Consider the following 21,020-nt stretch of genomic DNA (forward strand, 5'->3'; position numbering starts at 1 on the left):
GTGTCTACTGTTTGCCTTCTGCGTGTGGGTCACGGGATGGGCTCTGAGGACCCCACACCGGGAATCGAGGCTGCAACCCCGGGCTGGGGGTGGGGGGTTGTGCATTGGCCACAGTTGCAGAAGGGGGTCCGTCGAGCGGTTCGTGGCACAAAAGCGCAGTGCGGTTAGTCCGGAAATGGGCCGTCGGGTTCAGGGCTGGCTTCGCGGGGCCCGTGGGAGGCGTCAGGCTGGGACTGATGCGCCGCCGGGCCGCCCCCCCGGCAGTGTTTGCCTTCTCCAGCAGCTACGCCTTCCTGCTCATCGCCAGGTCGCTACAGGGCATCGGCTCGTCCTGCTCGTCTGTAGCTGGTAGGTGTGCAACAACGCCCGGTGGGTCCGTGGGCCTGGGGCCGGCTGGCCAGCCCCTTGCAGAATTAGCTGGAATAATGTAGGGAATCACGGTGTTAGTGGTGGTGCCTGGGGAGGGGTGCTTAAGGAGGGTACTGCTTTTTCCTCGGCTTCTGCTTCGTCTTACATTTCTGTGCATCTGGCCGGTTTGGGAGATCACAGGTCTGGGCCCGAGAGGGAGGGCGAGTCACAGATGATTTCTTCTGGTGCTCCCTGGAGAGCTTGGCTGTTGAGCATTTCTTCTCTTGTTTAGGGATGGGCATGCTGGCCAGTGTGTACACGGACGACGAAGAGCGAGGCAACGCCATGGGCATCGCCCTGGGAGGCCTGGCCATGGGGGTGCTAGGTGGGCAAGGGCCACGGGGAGGCCGTCTGCGGGGAGGGGCCTGTCGGCCGTTGGCGGAGGGCCACAGTGCTCCCTGAGTCCGCTCCGAGTCTGTTCCCCTGGTATTCCCTACTTTCGTGGAGCCTGTGTAAACTGGTGGGACCTTCCTGACCTGGGGGGATGTGGGCTCCCCTGCCTCCCCCTCCCAGCCTGCTGGGTGACCTTGGGCAAAAAAACCCAGAGACCTTCACGGGTCCAGATGTAAAATGAAGGCTGGAAAAGGGTGGTCTGCCAAGCTCCTTTCTCTTGGGCATTCTCTGAGTTACCATCCCACCTGCGGACCTTCCCACCTTGCTCCCTTCCAAGTCTGCCTCTCCCCCCTGCCCTGGCTGACCTCCCTGGCCAGGTGACAGATACCTTCACTGAGAGGCGATTTGGGTCCTCTCCCTTTGTCGCATTCCCGGCCTTCACTTGGGAGCCCAAAGTTCTGCCCATGCTGGTTTATAAGGACCAACGTCCTCACTGACCCATTTTCCTGCTCTCGTTAAACAGCACAGTTGTGTGGCCTGGGTCTGGTTTCTCTCTGGTTTTTACTTTTGGGGTACCCTTGTATGCTCTTGCCCATGTCTTGGGTATAAAACTAGAGGAAGTTGCCAGGGCAACTTGACCTGAATAGAATGTAGGGTGGCCACCCCAAATAGTTTTTGGAACAAAGTACAAACTCAGGAAACAAATGGATGGTTCTTGTGGAGTGGCGGGGGTGGGGGGGCGGGCATCAGTCCCGGGGCCTGGCGGCAGCACCTCTTTCTCTTCCTTGCAGTGGGCCCCCCCTTTGGGAGTGTGCTTTACGAGTTTGTGGGGAAGACCGCTCCGTTCCTGGTGCTGGCTGCCCTGGTGCTCTTGGATGGGGGTGAGTCCACGTGGGCACCTTGGCCGTGACCTCGGCGGCTGTGACCTGTGTCAGCAGGTGCTTGTGCCCACACCGCTTTTTTTTTTTTTTTCTTTCCCCCTCCCTCTCATAGCTATTCAGCTCTTTGTGCTCCAGCCGTCCCGGGTACAGCCAGAGGTAAGCCCCTGGGGAAGGAGGGTGCTGGGGCGGCCACATCAGCTTTTTTAACCCCTGTTTTTTGCTGACAGAGCCAGAAGGGGACGCCGCTAACCACATTGCTGAAGGACCCCTACATCCTCATCGCCGCAGGTGGAGCTCCCCTCAGTCTCCCTGATCCTCCTCCGCCAAAGCGTGGGGGGTGGCTGGCGAGGACCAGTGCCCGCTGCTGGGAACTGGAGAGAATCATGAGCGGCCAAGAGGTTATATATGCGTCACCAGGAATGTCTTTCTCCCATCATTAATCTCTGACCCTCAGCCAAGGTCCTTCCTTGGTTTTCACTTGGGGCAAAGAGGTCTGGGTCACGGAGATGCCCTGACCCAGAGGTTTGTTTGTGTCAGTGGCCATCACTGTTTGGCCTTGAACTCCCGGAAGGAGTCGGTGGCCTCCTTGTAGGTGGGCGGTCTGATTCACCTGGGCACGCGTGCGTCAGGCTGACGGCAGAGCCCCAGAGGACCGCTCCCTTCCCGTGGGGAGGTCACTCTGCGCAGCACCAGAGGGGCTGCCGGGAAACCCTGTCTACAGAAGGTCCCATCTTCGGGTTCTTGGCCTAGATGGGCTCAGGCGAAGCCCCGGTTCTATGGTTTGTTCATTCATCCACGAGACTGTCCCGCCAAGACCATCTCAGGGATGCGGGCCTGGGGCTGCCTGGGCCTGGACGCTGGTCAGCAGTGACCCTTGGGGTCCGGCCAGGAGAGGGCAGCCCTGAAGTGTGGCAGCAGACGCAGTTAGGGTGAGATTTGTCCAAGCAGTGGTCCCGAACACGGCTAGGGCTGTGGAGTCTGGCTGAACTGGACGCATGCCCTACCTGAGAGCATTCCAGTTTAGCCTTTTCATGCCCCAGGCTGGCTTTGTTGAAGGCTTCTGCTGCTGGATTTGGTCATGGGGGCACCTGTGTAACCCTGGTCTCGACCCTCTCCATCAGGCCAGCTGGCCCCAGTGTTGCAAACCTGGTGTGGTGACTTCCTTATGCGGGGCACCTCTCTGTGCCCCCAGCGTGATGCAGGGACTGTTCCAGTGCCCAGACGCCCCGTGGAGCCCGGGCTGTCTCAGGTGGAGTGAGGAGATGTGTGGTGAGAGCGGGCCTCCCTGCAGCCCAGCACCCACTGCCTCAGGCTTTCTTTGACCCTCCCCGCCTCACCCTGACTCAGGGAGGAAAGATCCACCCAGCACTGAATATCAGGCTGTCACACCTCCACGCAGCCTCGGCCGAGGGACCTGGAGGCCAGGCGGTGTCTTCTTTGTTCTGGTGGGATTTTAACTTATGAAGGTGACTGAGTGATGACCCAGAGAGGTCAGTGCTATTGAAAGGAGATTTTATTACCACACCACTCAGGGCCACCTGGGGAAGGAGCAGGTTTCCTAGGCCAGAGGTTTGCATGAGAAGGGCAAGGCAGGGCTGGGGGAACAGCTTCGGGTGGGCAGGCTTTGGAGCTGGGGGCCGACCCCGGGTGCCCGGCGCCTGGCCCTGGGTGGATTTACCGCAGGGATGTCGGTTTGCTGTGTGAGAGTTGGACAAGGAGGGGTTCAGAGCATGGGCCCTGGGTCCCAGGGGAGACATAGCAACGGTATCAGTTTGGCCCTACTGAACAGACGGCAAGTAACCTGCAACCCTGAATCTGGGCAGCAGGTAGGTGGGGGGAGCTGGTCACGTCCGTATCCTTTCTCTGTTCCACCTGTAACGTCACGAAGCATGAAAAAAACCTTTCTTCATTATAGGAGCCCCTTAATCACCACAGCACAATGTTCTTTGAATCAGGATTCTGGCAAGTTAGAGGTTGTCGGGGACATGGCACAGGAAGCTCCCAGCACTGTGGGGGAAGGCCCCGTGCGTCTTCTCCCCCAGTGGCTCTACCTTTACCAGGGGTTCTGGTTAACAGGGTGGTAATGGATATTTGCAAAGATACACTATATGGATAGTTGATTTAAAAAAAAAAAAATCCCTCAACAGCCCATCTGTACTGAATGGACTGGATTTGGGGACATCCCAGGGCATCTTTAGAAATGTCTGTGTTCATTGCACAGTAAAACTTAGGTGCAGGAGCCTCCAGTTGCTGGGGTCTGTGTGTGGTCTAGAAGGGGCCCACACGGGTGGGCGGCCTCAGGCAAGTTACTTCGTTAATAAATTGGAACTCCTTTGCCAGGAGGTTGGGATGGGTAATCAAATGACCTCTAAGGCTCCCTCCAATTCCTTTATGACTCTGGGATTCTAGTTTGAAAATACTGTTTCTTAATACTTTGTTTAAAATTTAATATTTGACTTGGGGCACCTGGGTGGCTCAGTTGGTTAAGCGACTGCCTTTGGCTCAGGTCATGATCCTGGAGTCCCTGGATCGAGTCCCGCATCGGGCTCCCTGCTCGGCGGGGAGTCTGCTTCTCCCTCTGACCCTCCCCCCTCTCATGTGCTTGCTCTCTCTCATTCTCTCTCTCTCAAATAAATAAATAAAAAATCTTTAAAAAAAAAAAAAAATTTAATATTTGACTTCAGTTATTAGTATTTCATTTTAATAGATTTAACTTAATATTTAATTATTATTGAATAAGAATAATGATGATGATGATAGTAATAATAAACCCAACTTCCCCAGTCTCCCCTTGACCTGTTGTCTGTCTTTTCCTCACAAATAGAAGTTCTGGGCCTCCAAGTGGATTGTTCTGGCTGCGGGCATGTGGGGTTTAACTGTGTTTGGAATCAGTAAGAGATGCTCAAGACCCAAAATGGAAGCACACTAACCCTCTCCCTCCCTTGAAGGGTCCATCTGCTTTGCAAACATGGGGATTGCCATGCTGGAGCCAGCCCTGCCCATCTGGATGATGGAGACCATGTGTTCCCGCAAGTGGCAGCTGGGTAAGGACTGGAGTGGGTGCTTCTGATTCTAGAATTTTTGTCCTCCGGGCGAGTCCTATCATTGTAGCCCTGCCAAGCTGCAGGTACCAGGATGATAAAATGATGGTTTCTCTTTGACACTTACTGGGGTTCATGCTTAGGGTTGCAATGAGCTTTGGGGTCTGTTTCAGCTCCAGTTTTTTTTTTTTTAATCATCCCTGATGGATACAGAATTAGCATAGAGGCATCAGACGTGGGCAGAAACGAGAGCGCAAAAATACATTCAGTGTCTCCCCATGTTTCTGAATTAGACTAGTTATGTTAAATGTATGTGGACAGCAATAAAATTTATGTGAAAGAAGCTAACAGGATTTAAGAGGATTAATTTTAACATTTCTAATTTAGAAAGTAATACATACTTTATTATTTAAAAAACAGACCCAGATCAAGGAAATGAATCTTAAAATCTCATGTTCATCTTTTTCCTCCCAGCCCAGTCCTCCATGATATTCATTTTTAATAGTTTTGAGTCTTTTCCCAGATGGTTCTGCATTTATCACCACGTAGGAGATGCTTAAAAGCCCAACTCAAGTGGAATCTTCCCAATTGTATCACTGTGTGACCTCTTGTTTGTTCATGTTTCCAGGTCAGATGGGTAGATTTAATTTTGAAAATTAATTAAATTTAAATTTTTACCAGTTACACACGTACTTAATGTTTAAGTGGAACATTACTAGCATTACTAGAATTATAATGAAAAAGCCAGTAGTCTTTGACCTATACCTCCCCATCTCCAACCCCCTTCCTAGATTTGCTAATCTTCAACGCTTTTGGTTGTTTTTTCTGCTAATTTATGTCTCTAATAAGTGTAACTGCTGTTTTTTTTTTTAAGTTCTCCAATTTCTGACATTATCTACCAGCTCCCTAATGTGGTAGATGGAGATTTAATGCCATTATTCTACCTGAAAACATCAAACAACCAACTCACCTGTTTTCTCAACTTCTGTTTTCCTAAAACAGTTATATTATGGTTGTTGGTTAGATTGGCATTCAGTATTGACATTATTGTGACTATGTAAATATTGTTCAAAGAAGAGCCATATAGAGTTTTGTGTTTATTTCTTTTTACAAACTTTTGTTTTTCCTGGAGTTAGTCATGGCCATGTCTTTCCATTTTCTTAGTTTTCAATGTAGCATTTATGGACATATTCCGAAACACTCTGGCAGAAGTTAAAGGCCCTCTAAATGTGGCCAAGTACATCAGCAAGCCTAATCTGTGTTTTTGCTTGTTTGTGGACATTTGTCTCACATTACTCTGTCTTGCTTCAGTCTGGACTTACCACTAGGTCATCCTAGGACTTTCCTCTTCCAGTATCTGGGCATCGTTGCCTCTCTTCTGTTTCCTGTATCCTTCTCCTCTATATTCCTTTCTCTTGGTTTGCTCTATCATTATGATAGAACACATCCTCTAGCTGCTTTCTGAGAGGTGGTGCATGGCATGTAAAATTTTCAGAGATCCTGCATATCAACAAACATCTTTATTCTCATGTTTGGTTGACTTAGTCTATTTGGGTATATGATTCTTGGTTGGAAATTATTTTTCTTCAGTTTTGAGGCCACTGCCCTATTGTGCTCTAGTGTCCAGGGTTGTTGTTGAGGAGGCTAGTGTCCTTCTCATTCCCCATCCCCTGTAAGTGGTGAAAGGATCTCTTCCTCTCTAGGTTATGAGCGTCTATGATGGTTTTTGCAGTGGGGTCTGTTTTCTTCTACTGGGCACTTGCTTGGTTAGCTTGTTCACTTGGGAAGCTGCTCCTTTTAGTTCCGGGAAACCATTTTGTATTATTTCCTTAATTAATCCTCTCCTCTACTCCATTTTCTTTCTTTTACTGTTACCCTTGTTGTTTTGATGTTGGACCCTCTGTGCTTTATCCTTTTAATTTCTTGTCTTTTTCTTATTTCCACTGATTTTTTTTTTAAAGATTTTATTTATTCATTTGAGAGAGAGAGAGAGAGCATGCACACATAAGCAGGGGGGAGAGGCAGAGGGAGAAGCAAACTCCCTGCTGAGCAAGGAGCCTGATGTGGGGCTTGATCCCAGAACCCAGAGATCACGACCTGAGCTGAAGGCAGAGGCTTGACCATGAGCCACCCAGGCACCCCTATAACTGATTTCTTCATCTTCATTTTCTAGTCTATTAAATATTTGTAATTGGTGTCTTCATATCTTAAATTTGAAGAGCCCTTTCATATTTACTCTAAGTGGTTTTGGATGTGTGGAAAGGCTGTTGAAATAACAGCCTCTTACCATTTAGTAGGAAGACTTCCACTCCCTTCCTATCTCAGCCTCTCGTGTTATCCCTGGTCTCCATGCTGCCTGGGCTCCCTGGGCCAATTGAGCTTAGTTTCTCTAAAGAAGCTGTTCTCCTGCCAGGGTGAGTGATTGAGAGGTGGGAGGGTCCAAGTGCTCTTCAAACAGCCTTTCAACCCTCTTTCCAGTTGACAGACTCAGCCTTACATTCACAGTACCTGGAGCCTTCAGTTCCTGAATATTCTGGGTTCTGAGGCACAAAAGCTGTTTCTTCTTGTTGGCTGCCCCATGTGCAGGTGGAAGGTTCCAGTGTTTTCTGCTTTGTCCATCACTGCTCTCACTCTGCTGCTTCCTCCCTCTCACTGCATTTTCTCCTTTTATTTGTTTTTGGGCATTGAGGGGAGGGTGTGGAGTTTTCTTTTGTTCCTTTATTAAAATTTAAACAGAATTTGGGATAGGAATAGAGAAAAACCTATAGATTCAGTGTGCCCTGTTTAACTGGAAGCCCAACATTCAATTTAACGATTGGATATTGTTCTATTTTAAGGTTATACCATAAATTTTCCGCCAGTTCCTATTGTTGGACATTTTGGTTAGTTCGTTTTTGCCATAGAAACCATACTTGTAGCAAGATATTCTTACATGTATTCCCGTTCATGTTTGCAAGTATTTCTGTGTGCAAATTCCTGAAAGTTCAGCGGGCATTCGATAATTAGTAACATTGCACTAACACAAGTATTGTCTTTCCCAGTTGCGTATGTGAGAAGGTGGGGGGGTCTCATTTTGATTTCTTTTTACAAATTCTTTGCAGTTGAGCATTTTTTCATGTTTCTTAGCTATATCTATTTCCTCTATGTGGATTTCTTATTAATATACTTTGCCCATTTTTTCTGGGGAGTTTTGCCCTTACTGATTTTAAATGTTCTTTGTATATTGATATTAATCCTTTATCAGATGTTTTGCAAATATTGCCTCTGTCTTGTTGTATGTCTTTTGAGTTTATAAATGGACTCCCCCCCCCGCCCCAACTCAGAACATTTAAGATGCCGCTAGTCAGGGTTAGTGGTCCGCCCCTTCGTGTCCTTGTCATTTCAAGGCGAGACCTTTCCCATGTGGAGATTATTTTTGTCATCCATATTTTCCCCTCATTTATGATTTGTTTTTTTACATGAAAATCTTGGATTTACACAGACTTAATTTAGGTGCATGGTGTGTGAGAAGGATCTGGTGTTACTGTTTTCTGTATGACTAGCCAGTTACCCTAAGTGTCCACCCAGTTTTTCCCACCTTTATCATACTTGAAATGACTGTGTGTCCTTGGGTCTGTTTCTGGGTTCTCTGTTCTGTTCCATTAGTCGGCAGGAATTTCTGTGTCAAGATCCTCCTATTTGATTACTGGAGCTTTAGGACGTTGTTGAATATCTGGACAGCTAGTCCCTGCACGCACACCTTTTTCTTTAAGAATTTATTGATTATCCTTCCTGGGGATTTATTTTCTTTTCATAGTTCTCTCAGCTTATAAATTGCCATCTTTGGATGGAGATTCTCAGTTCCAAGTGAAGCTGACATTTTTAGTGCCCCCAGCCTTCCCACAGGCAACTTTCTATTCCCTCTGCCATGACATCTTGCTAGATGCTGCTTCCTGGTTCACACTTGTCCCTACCCCAGCTCTTATGGACGCTGCACTGATTCGCTGTGTTCTTTCATCAAATAATCCTTCCTTAAAAAGTCCCAAATTGCTTGGGGCAGGGCAGCATGAGGAGGGGCTGCTATTGGGTGTGGGGTTTCTCTTTGGGGCGATACAAGTAGTTTGGAAACAAATAGTGCTGATGGTTGCACAACGCTGTGAACGGTACACTTGCAAAGGGGGAGCTTTAGGGTATATAAATGACGTCACAAACAAAATCAAAACCACGCCCCAAACAGCAAGAGTCATTCAGCCACAGAGGAAGGATTCTTGGAGCAAACCTAAGGCTGGTTCTTAGAAATTTAGCTCAGAACCTCCTGGCAAGGGAGATGCCAGAGGAGACCCAGAGACCCGAAGCTCCCAGGGAAGGCATACCACTTTGCAGAGGGAAGGACTTTCTCTAACCGGGAGTTTTATAAAAGATGAAGAGCCGCTCTTCCTGTCTTGTTGCCCACGCTGGCCGTTACCCCCGTGGGCGCCGTTTCTCCCCATGGTGGTTTGGGCCTCGGGTGTTTCCAGGAGGCGCCCCTCATCCCCCACGGCACTTGGTGTGCGCACTGCGGGGTCCACAGAGCCTCTGCATTCGCTTTGCGAGCGCTCTTGGGCTGAAGCCCTTTTCTGGTGTTTCTCTTGTCCCCACCTAACTGACTTCTTTCCTGACTGAATGCATCTGGGCCATGAGCAGGGCACCTCGGCTGCTCCATCCTTTTCCTCTCCAGACGCAGCCTGAGGTTTTCTTTAGAAAGTCCTGAAGTCCATCAGAGGCCGGGGCCTTCTGGGTTAGATAACAGGCTGCAGGCCACCTCGGTTTTATCAGGAGATCCTCTTGGGCTTATCTCCTGGGCCAGATGGTCCGCCCGTTGCACATTTCCACCCTGAGCTCACGCCCTTCCTGCCTCCGACACAGACTTGTGTTTCAAGAGAATCCCGTATCTGCACCTGTTCTGCCATGTCCTCCAATGTGCGCGGAGCACCTCTCCCAGAGCCCCTCAGGCCCCTCGGAGCCTTGGGGTGAGGAGGCCACGGGGCGGGGGGGATGCAGTATGAGGACTGAGGGTGGAGGTGAGGACCCGCCGGCAGGGTGCACAGCTGTTCTCGGGAGGCCCGGGCGGCCTCCCCTCCCGGTGCAAGGTCATGTGTCAGCTCTCTCTCCAGTCCCTTCTGCCCCTCTGCTTCCCTCGGCATTTCTGGAAAAAGACCATAAGCTGTGAAGTCAAAGCAAAACAATCTTACCAGCTGCCCAGGGGACGCATGATGGCTTTTGTTGAACGCTGCGTTTTCGGCCATAATTTTTAGAGGAGGTAGATGGTGGCCTCAGGAATGGGTCATCCGGAGCTCGGAAGAAGCCCACGGACGCATTCCCACCATCCCTCTGGGGCTGCATGTCCAGCATCGGCTCCTTGGGGGCTTCATGGTGGGTTGAGCCTTGCCCTCTTGTGCCCGTCGAGCCGGTGGTCAAAGCCAGGCTTTCCATGGAAGCACAGGGGTGGGCAGACGATCCCCGTGGATGAACTTTCTCATAGGTGCAGGGGTGAGTGAGGAGGTGCAGGCACCCCTGTGAGGAGAGCAGCGGCCCAGCAGAAGGGGAGGCTCCCACGTGTGGCCCCCGCACTGTGTGCAGGCCAGCCCATCAACACGTTCCTCCTTGTGTCAGGAAGAGGCAGACAGAGACTTCTTGTCGCATTTGCAGGGGATACGGGTTTGGGGAGGGACAGAGTTGGCCAGTTGGTGACAGATCCTAAAAGATCTCCCCTGGCACCAACCAAGGTCTGAAAAGGACAAGGAGGAATCCCTCTGGTGAGAAGGTAGAGTCCTGCCCTAGGGTGGAAGACGCCCCCCGGACGCTGGCGGGGACGGGGTGGGGGTGCGGGTCAGTGCGCCGTGAGCCCCTCGAAGGTTGTGTGAGCATGAGCGGCGGCTCCCCGGGTGCTGAACAGGCGTGACTGCCGCCAGAACCTGGAGTGGCCCAGGGGCCAGATGGTGGAGCCAGCCCCGCCATTCCCTCGGCCCTTCCCCAGGTGCTATGGTCACGTGTTGTGCACCCAGCATGGAGCTGGGTGGGGTCAGTTCTGGGCACCATGTTTCAAGGTAGAGGAGTCACTTGAACTTGTACACGAGGGTGTTAGTGGATGCCCAGCCACTGGGAACGACCCGGAGCCCTGGTGGTGGTTCACTGGGGAAGCCAAACCATGGGTGGGATGCATTTTCTCTCATGCGGGTGGCCTGGCTGGGGGAGGAGGTGGAAGGTCCAGAATGCACACCGGGACCAGTGGGTGGAAGTGATGGCAAACTTTGGGCTTGGTGTTAGGACACCTCCCCCTCGCAGGAACCATCCTTAAAGATCTGTCTGGAAGAGCAGTGCTCCCAGCCCGGGTCTCTCTGAGCAAAGCCAGGTGGTCTCCTCTTGGGACACCAGGCAGGCTGCTGTGGGAGGCACACTGAGGTTTCTAGGTTTCTTTGAGTTCCTAGAACGGGTTCTGTAGGTTGTGTGGTGTGGTGGGGGCCCTGGCAACACAGAGGATGCAAAGCTGTGGCAGATCAGCTCTCAGGGGCTTGGAGGCTGAGGTCCGAAGCTGGAAGTCAAGAAAAGAGGATCCTGGCTCCAGACCACACTGTCGTCTCTCACCCCCCAGAGGCAGGCTGCTGGACAAAGGGGACCCTGCCTTCAAGGGACAGTGGCCTCCCTCAGTACTTTTGGTTCTGTGAAGTCAGTGTCCTTACACGGGTTTTTTTCTCTAAGTGCTCAGCCGTGTTCTGAGCACCTGTGTGTGCCACCCGGAGCTGGGCGGTGGGAACAGGTGTTGTGGTACCCCTGCCCGCTAGGAGATCACTGCAGTTTGGGGAAGGCCAGCCTGCCAGGGTGAAATGGCAGGAAGGAGCTCACAGGGAGGGACAGGGCAGGGGAGTCAGACGGGGAGGACTAGTTGCCCTTGGAACCTCAAAGCCTTCCTATGAGATGCGTGCTGTAGGAGCGGTCGCTGTTTCTCGGGCTCTGAGAGGTTACGGTGACCCCCCGGAGCCTCCGCTAGTCCGTGTCTAGCTGAAAGGAACATCTTGTTTCTTGCCTTACTTCTGGTGCTTTCTCCCGGAGAAGCATGAAACTGGAGTTTGCCACCTGAGAGTATTTGCCGTCTATGGAAAATCAGGTGCGTCCACAGGCGGGTCCCACGGGTGAGCTTAGCACCCCATTCGTAAGTCCGGAAGCTGTGGCTGATCTGTGGCTTCCTCGGGAGCATGTCGCTGACCCTGCTTTGAGGCTTTGCTCCCAGAATCCGGATTCACCAGGAGGCAGGGCTCCCGGCCGGTTCTCTGCCATCCACGTCCTTTGGCTCCAGGTTACCGCGGTGTCTGTGGACCGGAGTTCAGCCCATAGGTGGGTTTTGGTCGGTGCTTCAGTGTCAGCCTGCAAGGGCTTTACGTTTTTAAAAAGTAGTTGCCAACATTTACAAATCCCAGGAGGTTTCATGTAAGACCCTTGAGTTCAGGCTTTTCTAGAAAAATTGGATCTTCCAATCTGGGACCTCAGTCCTCCAGAGCAGTAATCGTCCGGGAGGAAGTGCAGCTGCTTTCCAGGAGGGGGTCGAGGCCCTTCCCCTCCGTTCTCCTTTTGTTTCTCGGACGCTGAGACGCAACGTTGGTGGCTCTTTATCATGGCCCCTGTGCCGTTATTTATCTCATACTTTGCTTCCTTCCTTGATTTACCTCCTCCCCGAACCCCAGAGACACTCATCCTGAGACCAAGGCCTTCGTGATTTCTTATGTCTCCAGACTAACTCGACAACATTGTGGTCAAGGTTAGGCCTAATTACCGGCTACTTTGGGGAGCTTCTGGGTTCCCAGAGCACTGCATCCATACCTGTGTTCGTCAGTCCCTAACATAGCCATGTCCCAGTTCAGGCGTCATCTGCTTCCTTCCTTTGAAGACGCGCTCATGGCGACCAGAGCCACATTGTGGTCATTGTCTTCACTGTAGCGCTGAGCCGGGGCCGTGCTATCAGTCACGTTTACTGAATCCGATTACACCCAACAATCATCTGGCCGCCCCTATGACAAGTGTGACGGAAATGGTTTCCTGGAACATGAAAATGAGATTGCTCTTTATTATTATTTCCCAGATCACCAAGCCTAGGATGATTTGGTTTTGGATTTCGCTCCTGAACCTAATCATTTTGAAGTCCCTCCTGTGCTGGAAGGCTCAGCCTCTCTGGAGGGTTTGATGGCTTGCATTCGTGCTTAGAGAGGTGCGGGGGAGGCTGCTGTGTCCTTGAAGGGGCGAGATCACACTTGTCTGTCTGCACGCTGCCGAGCTGCCGGGACAAGAAGGGCCCCGGGCCGTGGGCATTTCCAGTGCTTACCTGCTGGCCATCTAGTATCCGGCATGCGTGTCTAGCTCGCGCAGTCATGGGATCGAGGACTGAGCAACGTTCACCATGAGTGGGCAGGGCTTAGAATCAAATCTGGCATAACTGAGTCCAAGAAGAACATTAAAAGTATGACTAGTTTGGGGCACCTGGGTGGCTCAGTCGTTAAGCGTCTGCCTTCGGCTCAGGTCATGATCACAGGGTCCTGGGATCGAGCCCCACATCGGGCCCCCTGCTCAGCGGGAAGCCTGCTTCTCCCTCTCCCACTCCCTCTGCCTGCCACTCCCCCTGCTTGTGCTCTCTATCCCTCTATCAAGTAAATAAATAAAATCTTAAAAAAAAAAAAAAAAAAGTATGACTAGTTTGAAAAAAGCCATCTTTTGAGAAGAGATTGTCTATTGTCCTGATAACGGATGGGGACCACACGGAGCTGATGTGGACAAATTCCCAGCAGCCGGGCAGGTCAGACTCGAGGACTTTCTGTTTAATGCAGAGACGACGTTCAAGGCGACCACCGCCACCCGCACCTGGAAATTGGCACAGGCTTGGCCCGGGGATGCCAGGTGCCTGGGAGCGCGTGGAAACCTTGGACATGTCAATGTCCGTCACGTGACTCGGCCACAGAAAAGGACCACGTGGACATTTATTTTTTTAGACATGAAAAGATGTTCATAAAGCTAGTTGAAAGAAGCAGGGTGTAGAACAGTAGTCCAAACCCATGTTTTGTTTTTTGTTTTTTCTTAAAATCCCATGGACACACATTTATCTGTGTATGAACTTGCGTGTATAAACTTAGGGAGGGGATGCCCATGCTCATTCTCTGAGTGATGGGGTTTGGGATGATTTTAACTTTTTTCTTGGTCCTTAACATTCCCGTTTTTCTCCCCAATGCCCGTGTCTTCCTCCTTGTGGTAAAGTAACAAAGGGGTGAGGCCGGGGCGCGTGTGGGGTCGCGGTGGCCCCGCTCCCGTGGCGGGAGACGCCCGTATCAGGCCACGCGTGCAGCCACCACCAGGCAAGATGGAGCTGTTGATAGAGGCATGGATTTCATTTCTGGAGTGTCTCAGCAGCTTTGTGAGGACGGGTCAGGCCCGTGGGGGCCAGTCTGGCTCTGTCAGCCGCCGGATATTAGCTGCTTGGGTGCTTGCCCCAGGGCTTCTCTCCTCGGTTCTAATCACCATCATGGTGTCTGGCAATTATTACTTTTTCTAACACTTGACTGATAATCAATACTGATAAGGTGTCCTTTTCATAAATTTACAGGCATTGCTTTCTTGCCAGCTAGCATCTCTTATCTCATTGGAACCAATATTTTTGGGATGCTCGCACACAAAATGGGGAGGTAAGATGAAATGCGAACAGCGCTCACTCTCTTAGAACAATGTAGCTCTTTTAAGCAAATTCTGCATGTTTCTGCCTTAGTTATCACAAGCAATTGTTTTAATTTCTATTGAAAAATTGGACTGGGGAAAAAAATCGGAGGGGTCATTTATTGAAGGTGCTTTTTTTGTTTTCTTGGTAGGTGGCTTTGCGCTCTTCTAGGAATGATAATTGTTGGAATCAGCATTTTATGTGTGAGTAAAAGATATTTGACAAGGGGTAATGGTCTGTAAATAAAACTTTTGCTTTGGGCCAGGATCCCCAGGAAACCTTTTACAGCTGTTTAAAGTTTGTTGATATTTGGTTTTATGACATCTCCCATTTTCCTCTAATTTTTTTGTCATCTTAAACACTTTGGACAAGATTTTCCAAGGAATATATTTTCATTTTATGTCAGTTGGAGGTTCTGTAGTATATTTTGTTACATAGTGTAAATGTCACTACCCCCTCATCATCTTAAACATTACAGTGTCTTAAAACACTTTCAGACAACTAGCCTGAAACAATAGCAAGATGTTTTTCTAGAATAAAACACCTTCTACCAATGGCCCGTATGCCTTCTGGTTCTTGTCAGAGTGGAGTGTGGTCCAGGCTGATCTCAACTATGGCAGTCAGCGAGTTTTCCTTGGTGGTCGCAAAAACCCATTTCAGCTTCAACTTTTAAAGACTCAGAGGTCCCGGTTCTCCCCAGACAGCACCCTCTTCCTTTCTCCCATTTCTTTCAGAAGGAAACATGCACACCCAGGCCAGAGAAAACATGTCTTTAAGGTTTTCCCAGAAGATTTGCAGTTGGATATCACGATTCTCGTGTAATGTTTATTTCCTCTTACAGATTCCTTTTGCAAAAAACATTTATGGACTCATAGCTCCCAACTTTGGAGTTGGTTTTGCAATCGGTAAGTTGCATAACCTTATGCCTAAATTTGAAACTTTGTTTTCCCCACAACTAAGAAAGATCTCCTCTTATTTGGGCAGACTGTAGTTTCTCAACCTAAAAGTTCCGGAAGCTTGAGAGGAGGCTGTGGGCAGCCACGTTCAAGTACAGCCTGACGATTATCTACAGATAGATACCTGCTTCTGCGTACTAGTCCTTTATTTCCAGAAAACCAGTATTTTTAAAAGCCTGATATTTACAGAAGCAAACGGATACTCCGTTGCTGCCCTTGGGCAAACAAGAGAATCCCTCGCTCAGAGCGCATTTGTTTGGGCTCAGGTCTGTGCACGGAGCTGCTCCTATGAACCGGGCTGGGGTGGGGGCAGAGACCTCACATGTATTTTCTATGAGGTTTGGTACAGAAAGGGTGAACAGAGATATCGATCACCACCGTGCTGCGGGACTTCTCACCGGCAAAGGGGACGAGTCTGTAATGGGAGGAATAGTCACATGTTAGGAACAGTCTCGTGAACGTTTTCGATAAATAGCATACATTTGTTTCTCATTTGTAATATACACATGGGGCCTAATAAAAGTAAATGCCAAATCTATCACAAGCTAAAGGTGAGAATTGAATCTTTGGTACCGTGGAAAGAGAGAAGGGAGCCTCTGCGGACTCCCCAGGCTGGGTTAGGTTTGTCCTCACACAGCACCTCATGGTGTCCGTGACAACCGTGATTCATGTTTCAGCTCTTTGCGGCCCGTCCACCCCTTCTGTCCATGTTGTTCACCCCGTGGCCCCAGCACCCTCCACATGTTAAGGGATCAAGGAATACTCATTGAATGAAAGAAACTTCCCTCCTCTTCTTGCCGCTAGTCCTTGGTGGGGGTGAGGGAGCTAACTTTGGAGTACCCCGCTGGAGGCGTCCACGGATGATACAGTCTCATTTTAGCCAATCATCATTATCTGCACCACTTTATGGATGGGGAAGCCAGTGTTTGGAGAGAGAAGGAATGGCTGTGCTCACCCCGCCAGGGACTTGAGGCCAGGACTCAGCACACATGCTCTTTCTTTATGCTTCCTGTCCCTGCCTGTTGAAGGAACAAGAGATTATAATACTGGCCTTGGACGTGGTGTTTGTTTGAGCCCCAAATCAGACCTCTTTCAGTCTCTTCCCTGAGCAGGGCAGGGTGACCTCTCAGACAGCTTCATGTTCTGATTCCTTCCCATCTTCCCTGATACTTTCCAGCTTCTTCTTATGGTCTGCGTGTGAGGCTAAGCTGTGGATGAGGATGGGGGTGTGTGAGGTTTGTAGGTGTGCCCCTGGGTGAGGGCAAGGGGCCAGTGGACCGGAAGAGAGTTAATCTGGAAAGCACCAGCTGGAAGCAAGTGAGGGGGCCACGCAGCCGGTAGCCGGCACCCCACTGGATGTGAAGCCTGGTCTGTGAGTCACCAGAGGACTGGGGGCCCTCCCCTGGAAGATGGGCCCTTCAGACCGTAGAGGACAGGTGAGGTAAGGTGGAGAACAGGCAAAGGTGGCCTGGGTTCCAGTCCCAGCCTCAGTGACCGACAGTCTGTCTTCAGTGAAGGGTATGCCTCAGGCAGCCTGCCTTGAGACTCACAGGTGGTGATGACCACTGGGGAAGAGCTGGTGGGGTTGTGAGGTTAGGACACAGTCCCCGATATTCCCCACATTTTTGGGTTACATCCATTTTCCATAGACCATGTTCTCTGACTGTCCACAGGAATGGTGGATTCATCAATGATGCCCATCATGGGCTACCTGGTCGACCTGCGGCATGTGTCTGTCTACGGGAGCGTGTATGCCATTGCAGATGTGGCCTTCTGCATGGGATATGCCATAGGTAAGGACGCTGGCTCTTCAAAACAATGTTTTAGCTTAATGCATGATCATGCTGATTGAAAATTATTTAAACTTTTGTATCTTCCTATCTGTGAGACATCTGGAGAGAGGTCGATCTAATTCTCTGTTTCCTGAAAGGTCCTTCTGCTGGTGGGGCTATTGCAAAGGCAATCGGATTTCCATGGCTCATGACCATCATTGGAATAATTGATATTCTTTTTGCTCCTCTCTGCTTTTTTCTTCGAAGTCCACCTGCCAAGGAAGAAAAAATGGTAAGAAAATTTTAGGCCGCAGTCAAGTGTTTCTTGATCATTTTAGCATGGTGTTCTGGATAGTTTCTTCATGGTTGAATTATAAAATATGTTTCTGCTCCTTTTGGACAGAATTCCCCAAACATAAATGGTCAAAGTTCCTTTTGAGTTTATACCACATGGACCATAGATTTTTTTACTGTATCAAGCATTTCGTTTGTAAATGTGAAGAATGAAATGACTTTTATACTTATGTTAGCAGTCTGTGTAGCTCTTTTGTCAACCAGACATGGGGTAGTTCAATGTAATTTTCTTCAGTTCTTGAAAATCTTGAATATTATTTTTTTTTGCCTCCTGTGCCGAGTCCTAAGATTAGCCATTTTTGGTGCTGTTTGCTTTTCTCCTGAGCTTTACAGCTTTCACTAATAGTGTTTTAGTCCTTACTGCAAAAGATTCTGGAGATGGTTTTGGTGTAGATAACAGAGCATTTTGGAAAACTATCATATATGTGCCTCTGGGCACACAGGGGCATGTCTAACCTTTAAATTCACAATTTTATAACCAGAATCGTAACTAGATGAAAGATATAGAATTGAGTATAAGGTGTTCCTCTTCTGAACAGATTCACTTATTGATTCTAAACTTGAATTTTGAAATGCATTAGTCGTGTTAACCTGACAGCCTTCATACGTGGTGGTGGAGTTTTTAAAACCTCCCATGGTGACAGATTCTCGTCCAGCTGGAAGAAGAGTGGTTTAGATTAAGAATGAATGAGATAACCAAGGCAGGGAGAGACAGTATTTTTGTGATTATGAGGTTCACTTGTGATGTTCTCTTGGGGGTACATCCGAAGTTCTTTCTGACGGTTGAACTGAAATGGGTCTTGATGCTTTGGCATTTCTCGAACTGCCCTTTTATGATTTTCCCCAAAGAGTAGGTTTAAAAACAGACACAGATTCTAAAGTTAGGCCATGTGCGGCCTTTATTTGTTTGGAGCATTCTTTGTATTCATTAATTCCTTCAATATATTTAAATAATATATTCTGCATTGGGCACTGGTCTTATGCCCTTTATTATACAGGATGTAAAGCGGTAATTTTGAATCACTCAGGACCCGTTCGATGCAAAGAAAAGGAGTGGAAGGTGTTGTGGAAATATCCCGATGGAAACCACCCTTTCTTCCTTCCTCTTGCTTAGATGCTGAACAACCATAGTGCTTTATTGATCATCCGACCTGTCTCCCGGCCTGACCCCCACACAGTGCCTTGCCCAAATCAGGGTCAGAAAATTCTCAGTGCAACAACTAAAAACTGTCATTCTGTTGCCACCATTATCAATTTGATTAAGGCTGAAGGAAGGTTACTCCCAACCCTTTTTGACCAAAAAAAGACAAATCACCTACGAATGCTCCTGTCACCCAGGGGACTGTTTACGATTCTTGGGAGATAGTGAAGGGCTGGCATGGCCCTGGAGCCAAACTGTCCCATGGGGAAATGACCGCGTCTGCCTCACTGGCTGGCTGGGAGCATTCGGAGGAGAATCCCACAGGGCGCTTAGCCCCATGCTTAGCACACAGGAAATGTTCATTCAGCAAATGTGTTACTATTTCCAGTACCACCCTATACTTCTTTTTTGCTTTTACTGAATGCTCTGATTTGCTGTCTGCCCAGAGGGCCCCTGCTATTGTCCCTTTGTCCCCTCTGTGAGGTGAGCACTTCCTTGGGCTACTGAGACCCCAGGACTGCTGAATGGGTTTCCCTGGCCAAGCAGCGGACATTAGTGGCTGTTGGGTTATCTGTGTGTCGGCAGCAGCGCGATGGCTTATCTGGGGCGTCGGAGGAAATGAGCGAGATGAGCGAGGTCCGAGGGTGAGCTGGGGGATCAGCCTGCCCACCAGCTGCCACTGTGGGTCCACATGACGCCGGGCAGGAGGCAGGCCCCCGGTGCCTCTTCTCTTCCCTCATGTAAATCCGTCCTTTAGTTCACTTGACAATGCCCAGGAAGTGAAAGAGACGATCTTGAGAGGCAAAGCAACAAGAATTGCAGGCTTCCAGAAAGCCACTTTCACTGTAAAATGTCAAAATCCTTAATGCATGCCTGGCAAGAGGAATCCTTAAAAACTTGAGAAAATGCGCATCTCGCCGCCCGTAATCGCTGCCCGTGATCGAAGGTATCACACTGGATTCCGTTTGCCCCATGGGATGGTAGCCTTTGTGGGTGGCCGGCGGCAGCTGCCTACTCACGGAGCAGGAAGCAACCTAATGATCGGGGGTGGGGGGGGGGGGGGGGGGGGAGGCCGGGCCGGCAGTGTGCCACGGAGGGGACAGAAGTGATTACTGCCCGCTTGAGAAAATCCAATCCCGACCAGTGCTGGTGTTCAGGATGAGCAGTTACCAGATGCATGGGGGACAGGAGAGCCTGAAGAAGGCCTATAAACCGTAGCAATTAATTCTTTCATTAGGCAACGCTCTGGTAATGAGGCATTTGGGCTTCAGCTATTTTATATTGAAGGATCAAATGCTGTTTTCATGGGTCCCCAGTCATAGAATCATGAACTAGTTTGTGAGCACTTGAGTGTTTTTTTCTATTTGGTGTACTTGATTTCCTTCTTTCTTCCTTTCCTTTCCCTTTCCTTTCCTCTCCCTCTCTCTTTCTCTCTTTCTCTTTCTCTCCCTTCCTTCCTTCCTCCCTCCCTCTCCCTCCCTCCCTCCCTCCCTCCCTTTCATAAGTACAGAGGGAGAAAAAAACCTGTTTGTTACTCAGGTCCCTTTGCAAGTATAAGAAACATCCACTCTGCCATGTGAGGACAACTGTGTTTTAGGTACACGACAATGACATGCAGCCTGTGATTCTCAGAATACCCAGTTGAGAACAGCTGTGTGCTGGTATGGATATTTTTTCAGGTTGAAGAATTATTTTTGAAGATAGGGCACGTTTCTTACATCTTACTCTTGAAGTTTCTGGTTGTGGCCCAGACAGGAAGGTTGGTGTTTGAGATCACAGCTTGTTTTCCTGGATGACTCTTGGCTCTCTCATAGTTGTTTCCAGAGAGTCCTTCCTGCTACTGTTTCCTGAATGCAGGGGCCAGGCAAAGACCTGCATGTTACAATCTATTTACAGAAATGTGTCCCTTTGCAGGGCATTTACATAGTGGGTATGCACAACCATCACTAAATTTTTTTTTTAGATACAGTAAATAAAACTTTTCAGCATACAGGCCTGGTGTATCTCAAAATCTCCAAGCCTGGAGGGGCTTATGCTTCAATGCTTTTCCTGTCTGAGTATCCTACTGTGTATTTAATTTATATACGTCATTTGGTCCAACAAGGCTTTTACCACTTTGGAGAGCCTCACTCTGCTCTGTGTCTGATAGGAAGCCAGGCGCTTGGCAGGGGTTCAGTTCTCAGTAACTGGGCTCTGCTCGGAATTCAGACCCCCTCCTCCTTCCTCTGTTGTCTTCGGTGGAGAGTCGGACACACCTTGTTCCCCAGCAGAGTGCTGGCTTAAATTACCTGGCGGCTCCATGAGCCGCGCTCCTCGTGGCCCCTATGCGCTTGACTTACCCACTCTCTCCTGTTCACCCCTCTCTGTCCCTGGCTCTTTGGGAATATTACAGATGCCGTCTGGCTTATTTGATCACATATAACTT

At 49.5% G+C, this 21,020-nt stretch overlaps 1 protein-coding gene across 1 annotated transcript in view; it reads left to right on the top strand.

Moving 5' to 3' along the window:
* SLC18A2 (solute carrier family 18 member A2) overlaps positions 1-21,020 on the top strand; it is a 39,322-nt gene that overhangs the window by 10,976 nt on the left and 7,326 nt on the right. The window contains exons 5-15 of the mRNA XM_032422998.1: positions 265-348; positions 641-733; positions 1,533-1,622; positions 1,735-1,778; positions 1,850-1,910; positions 4,571-4,666; positions 14,265-14,343; positions 14,524-14,575; positions 15,214-15,277; positions 17,002-17,121; positions 17,259-17,392. Of these exons, the coding sequence (XP_032278889.1) occupies positions 265-348; positions 641-733; positions 1,533-1,622; positions 1,735-1,778; positions 1,850-1,910; positions 4,571-4,666; positions 14,265-14,343; positions 14,524-14,575; positions 15,214-15,277; positions 17,002-17,121; positions 17,259-17,392 (917 nt within the window). The remainder of the gene's footprint in view (positions 1-264; positions 349-640; positions 734-1,532; positions 1,623-1,734; positions 1,779-1,849; positions 1,911-4,570; positions 4,667-14,264; positions 14,344-14,523; positions 14,576-15,213; positions 15,278-17,001; positions 17,122-17,258; positions 17,393-21,020) is intronic.

This window comes from Phoca vitulina, unplaced genomic scaffold (assembly GCF_004348235.1).
Source record: "Phoca vitulina isolate PV1807 unplaced genomic scaffold, GSC_HSeal_1.0 scaffold28, whole genome shotgun sequence".
Lineage (NCBI taxonomy): Eukaryota > Metazoa > Chordata > Mammalia > Carnivora > Phocidae > Phoca > Phoca vitulina.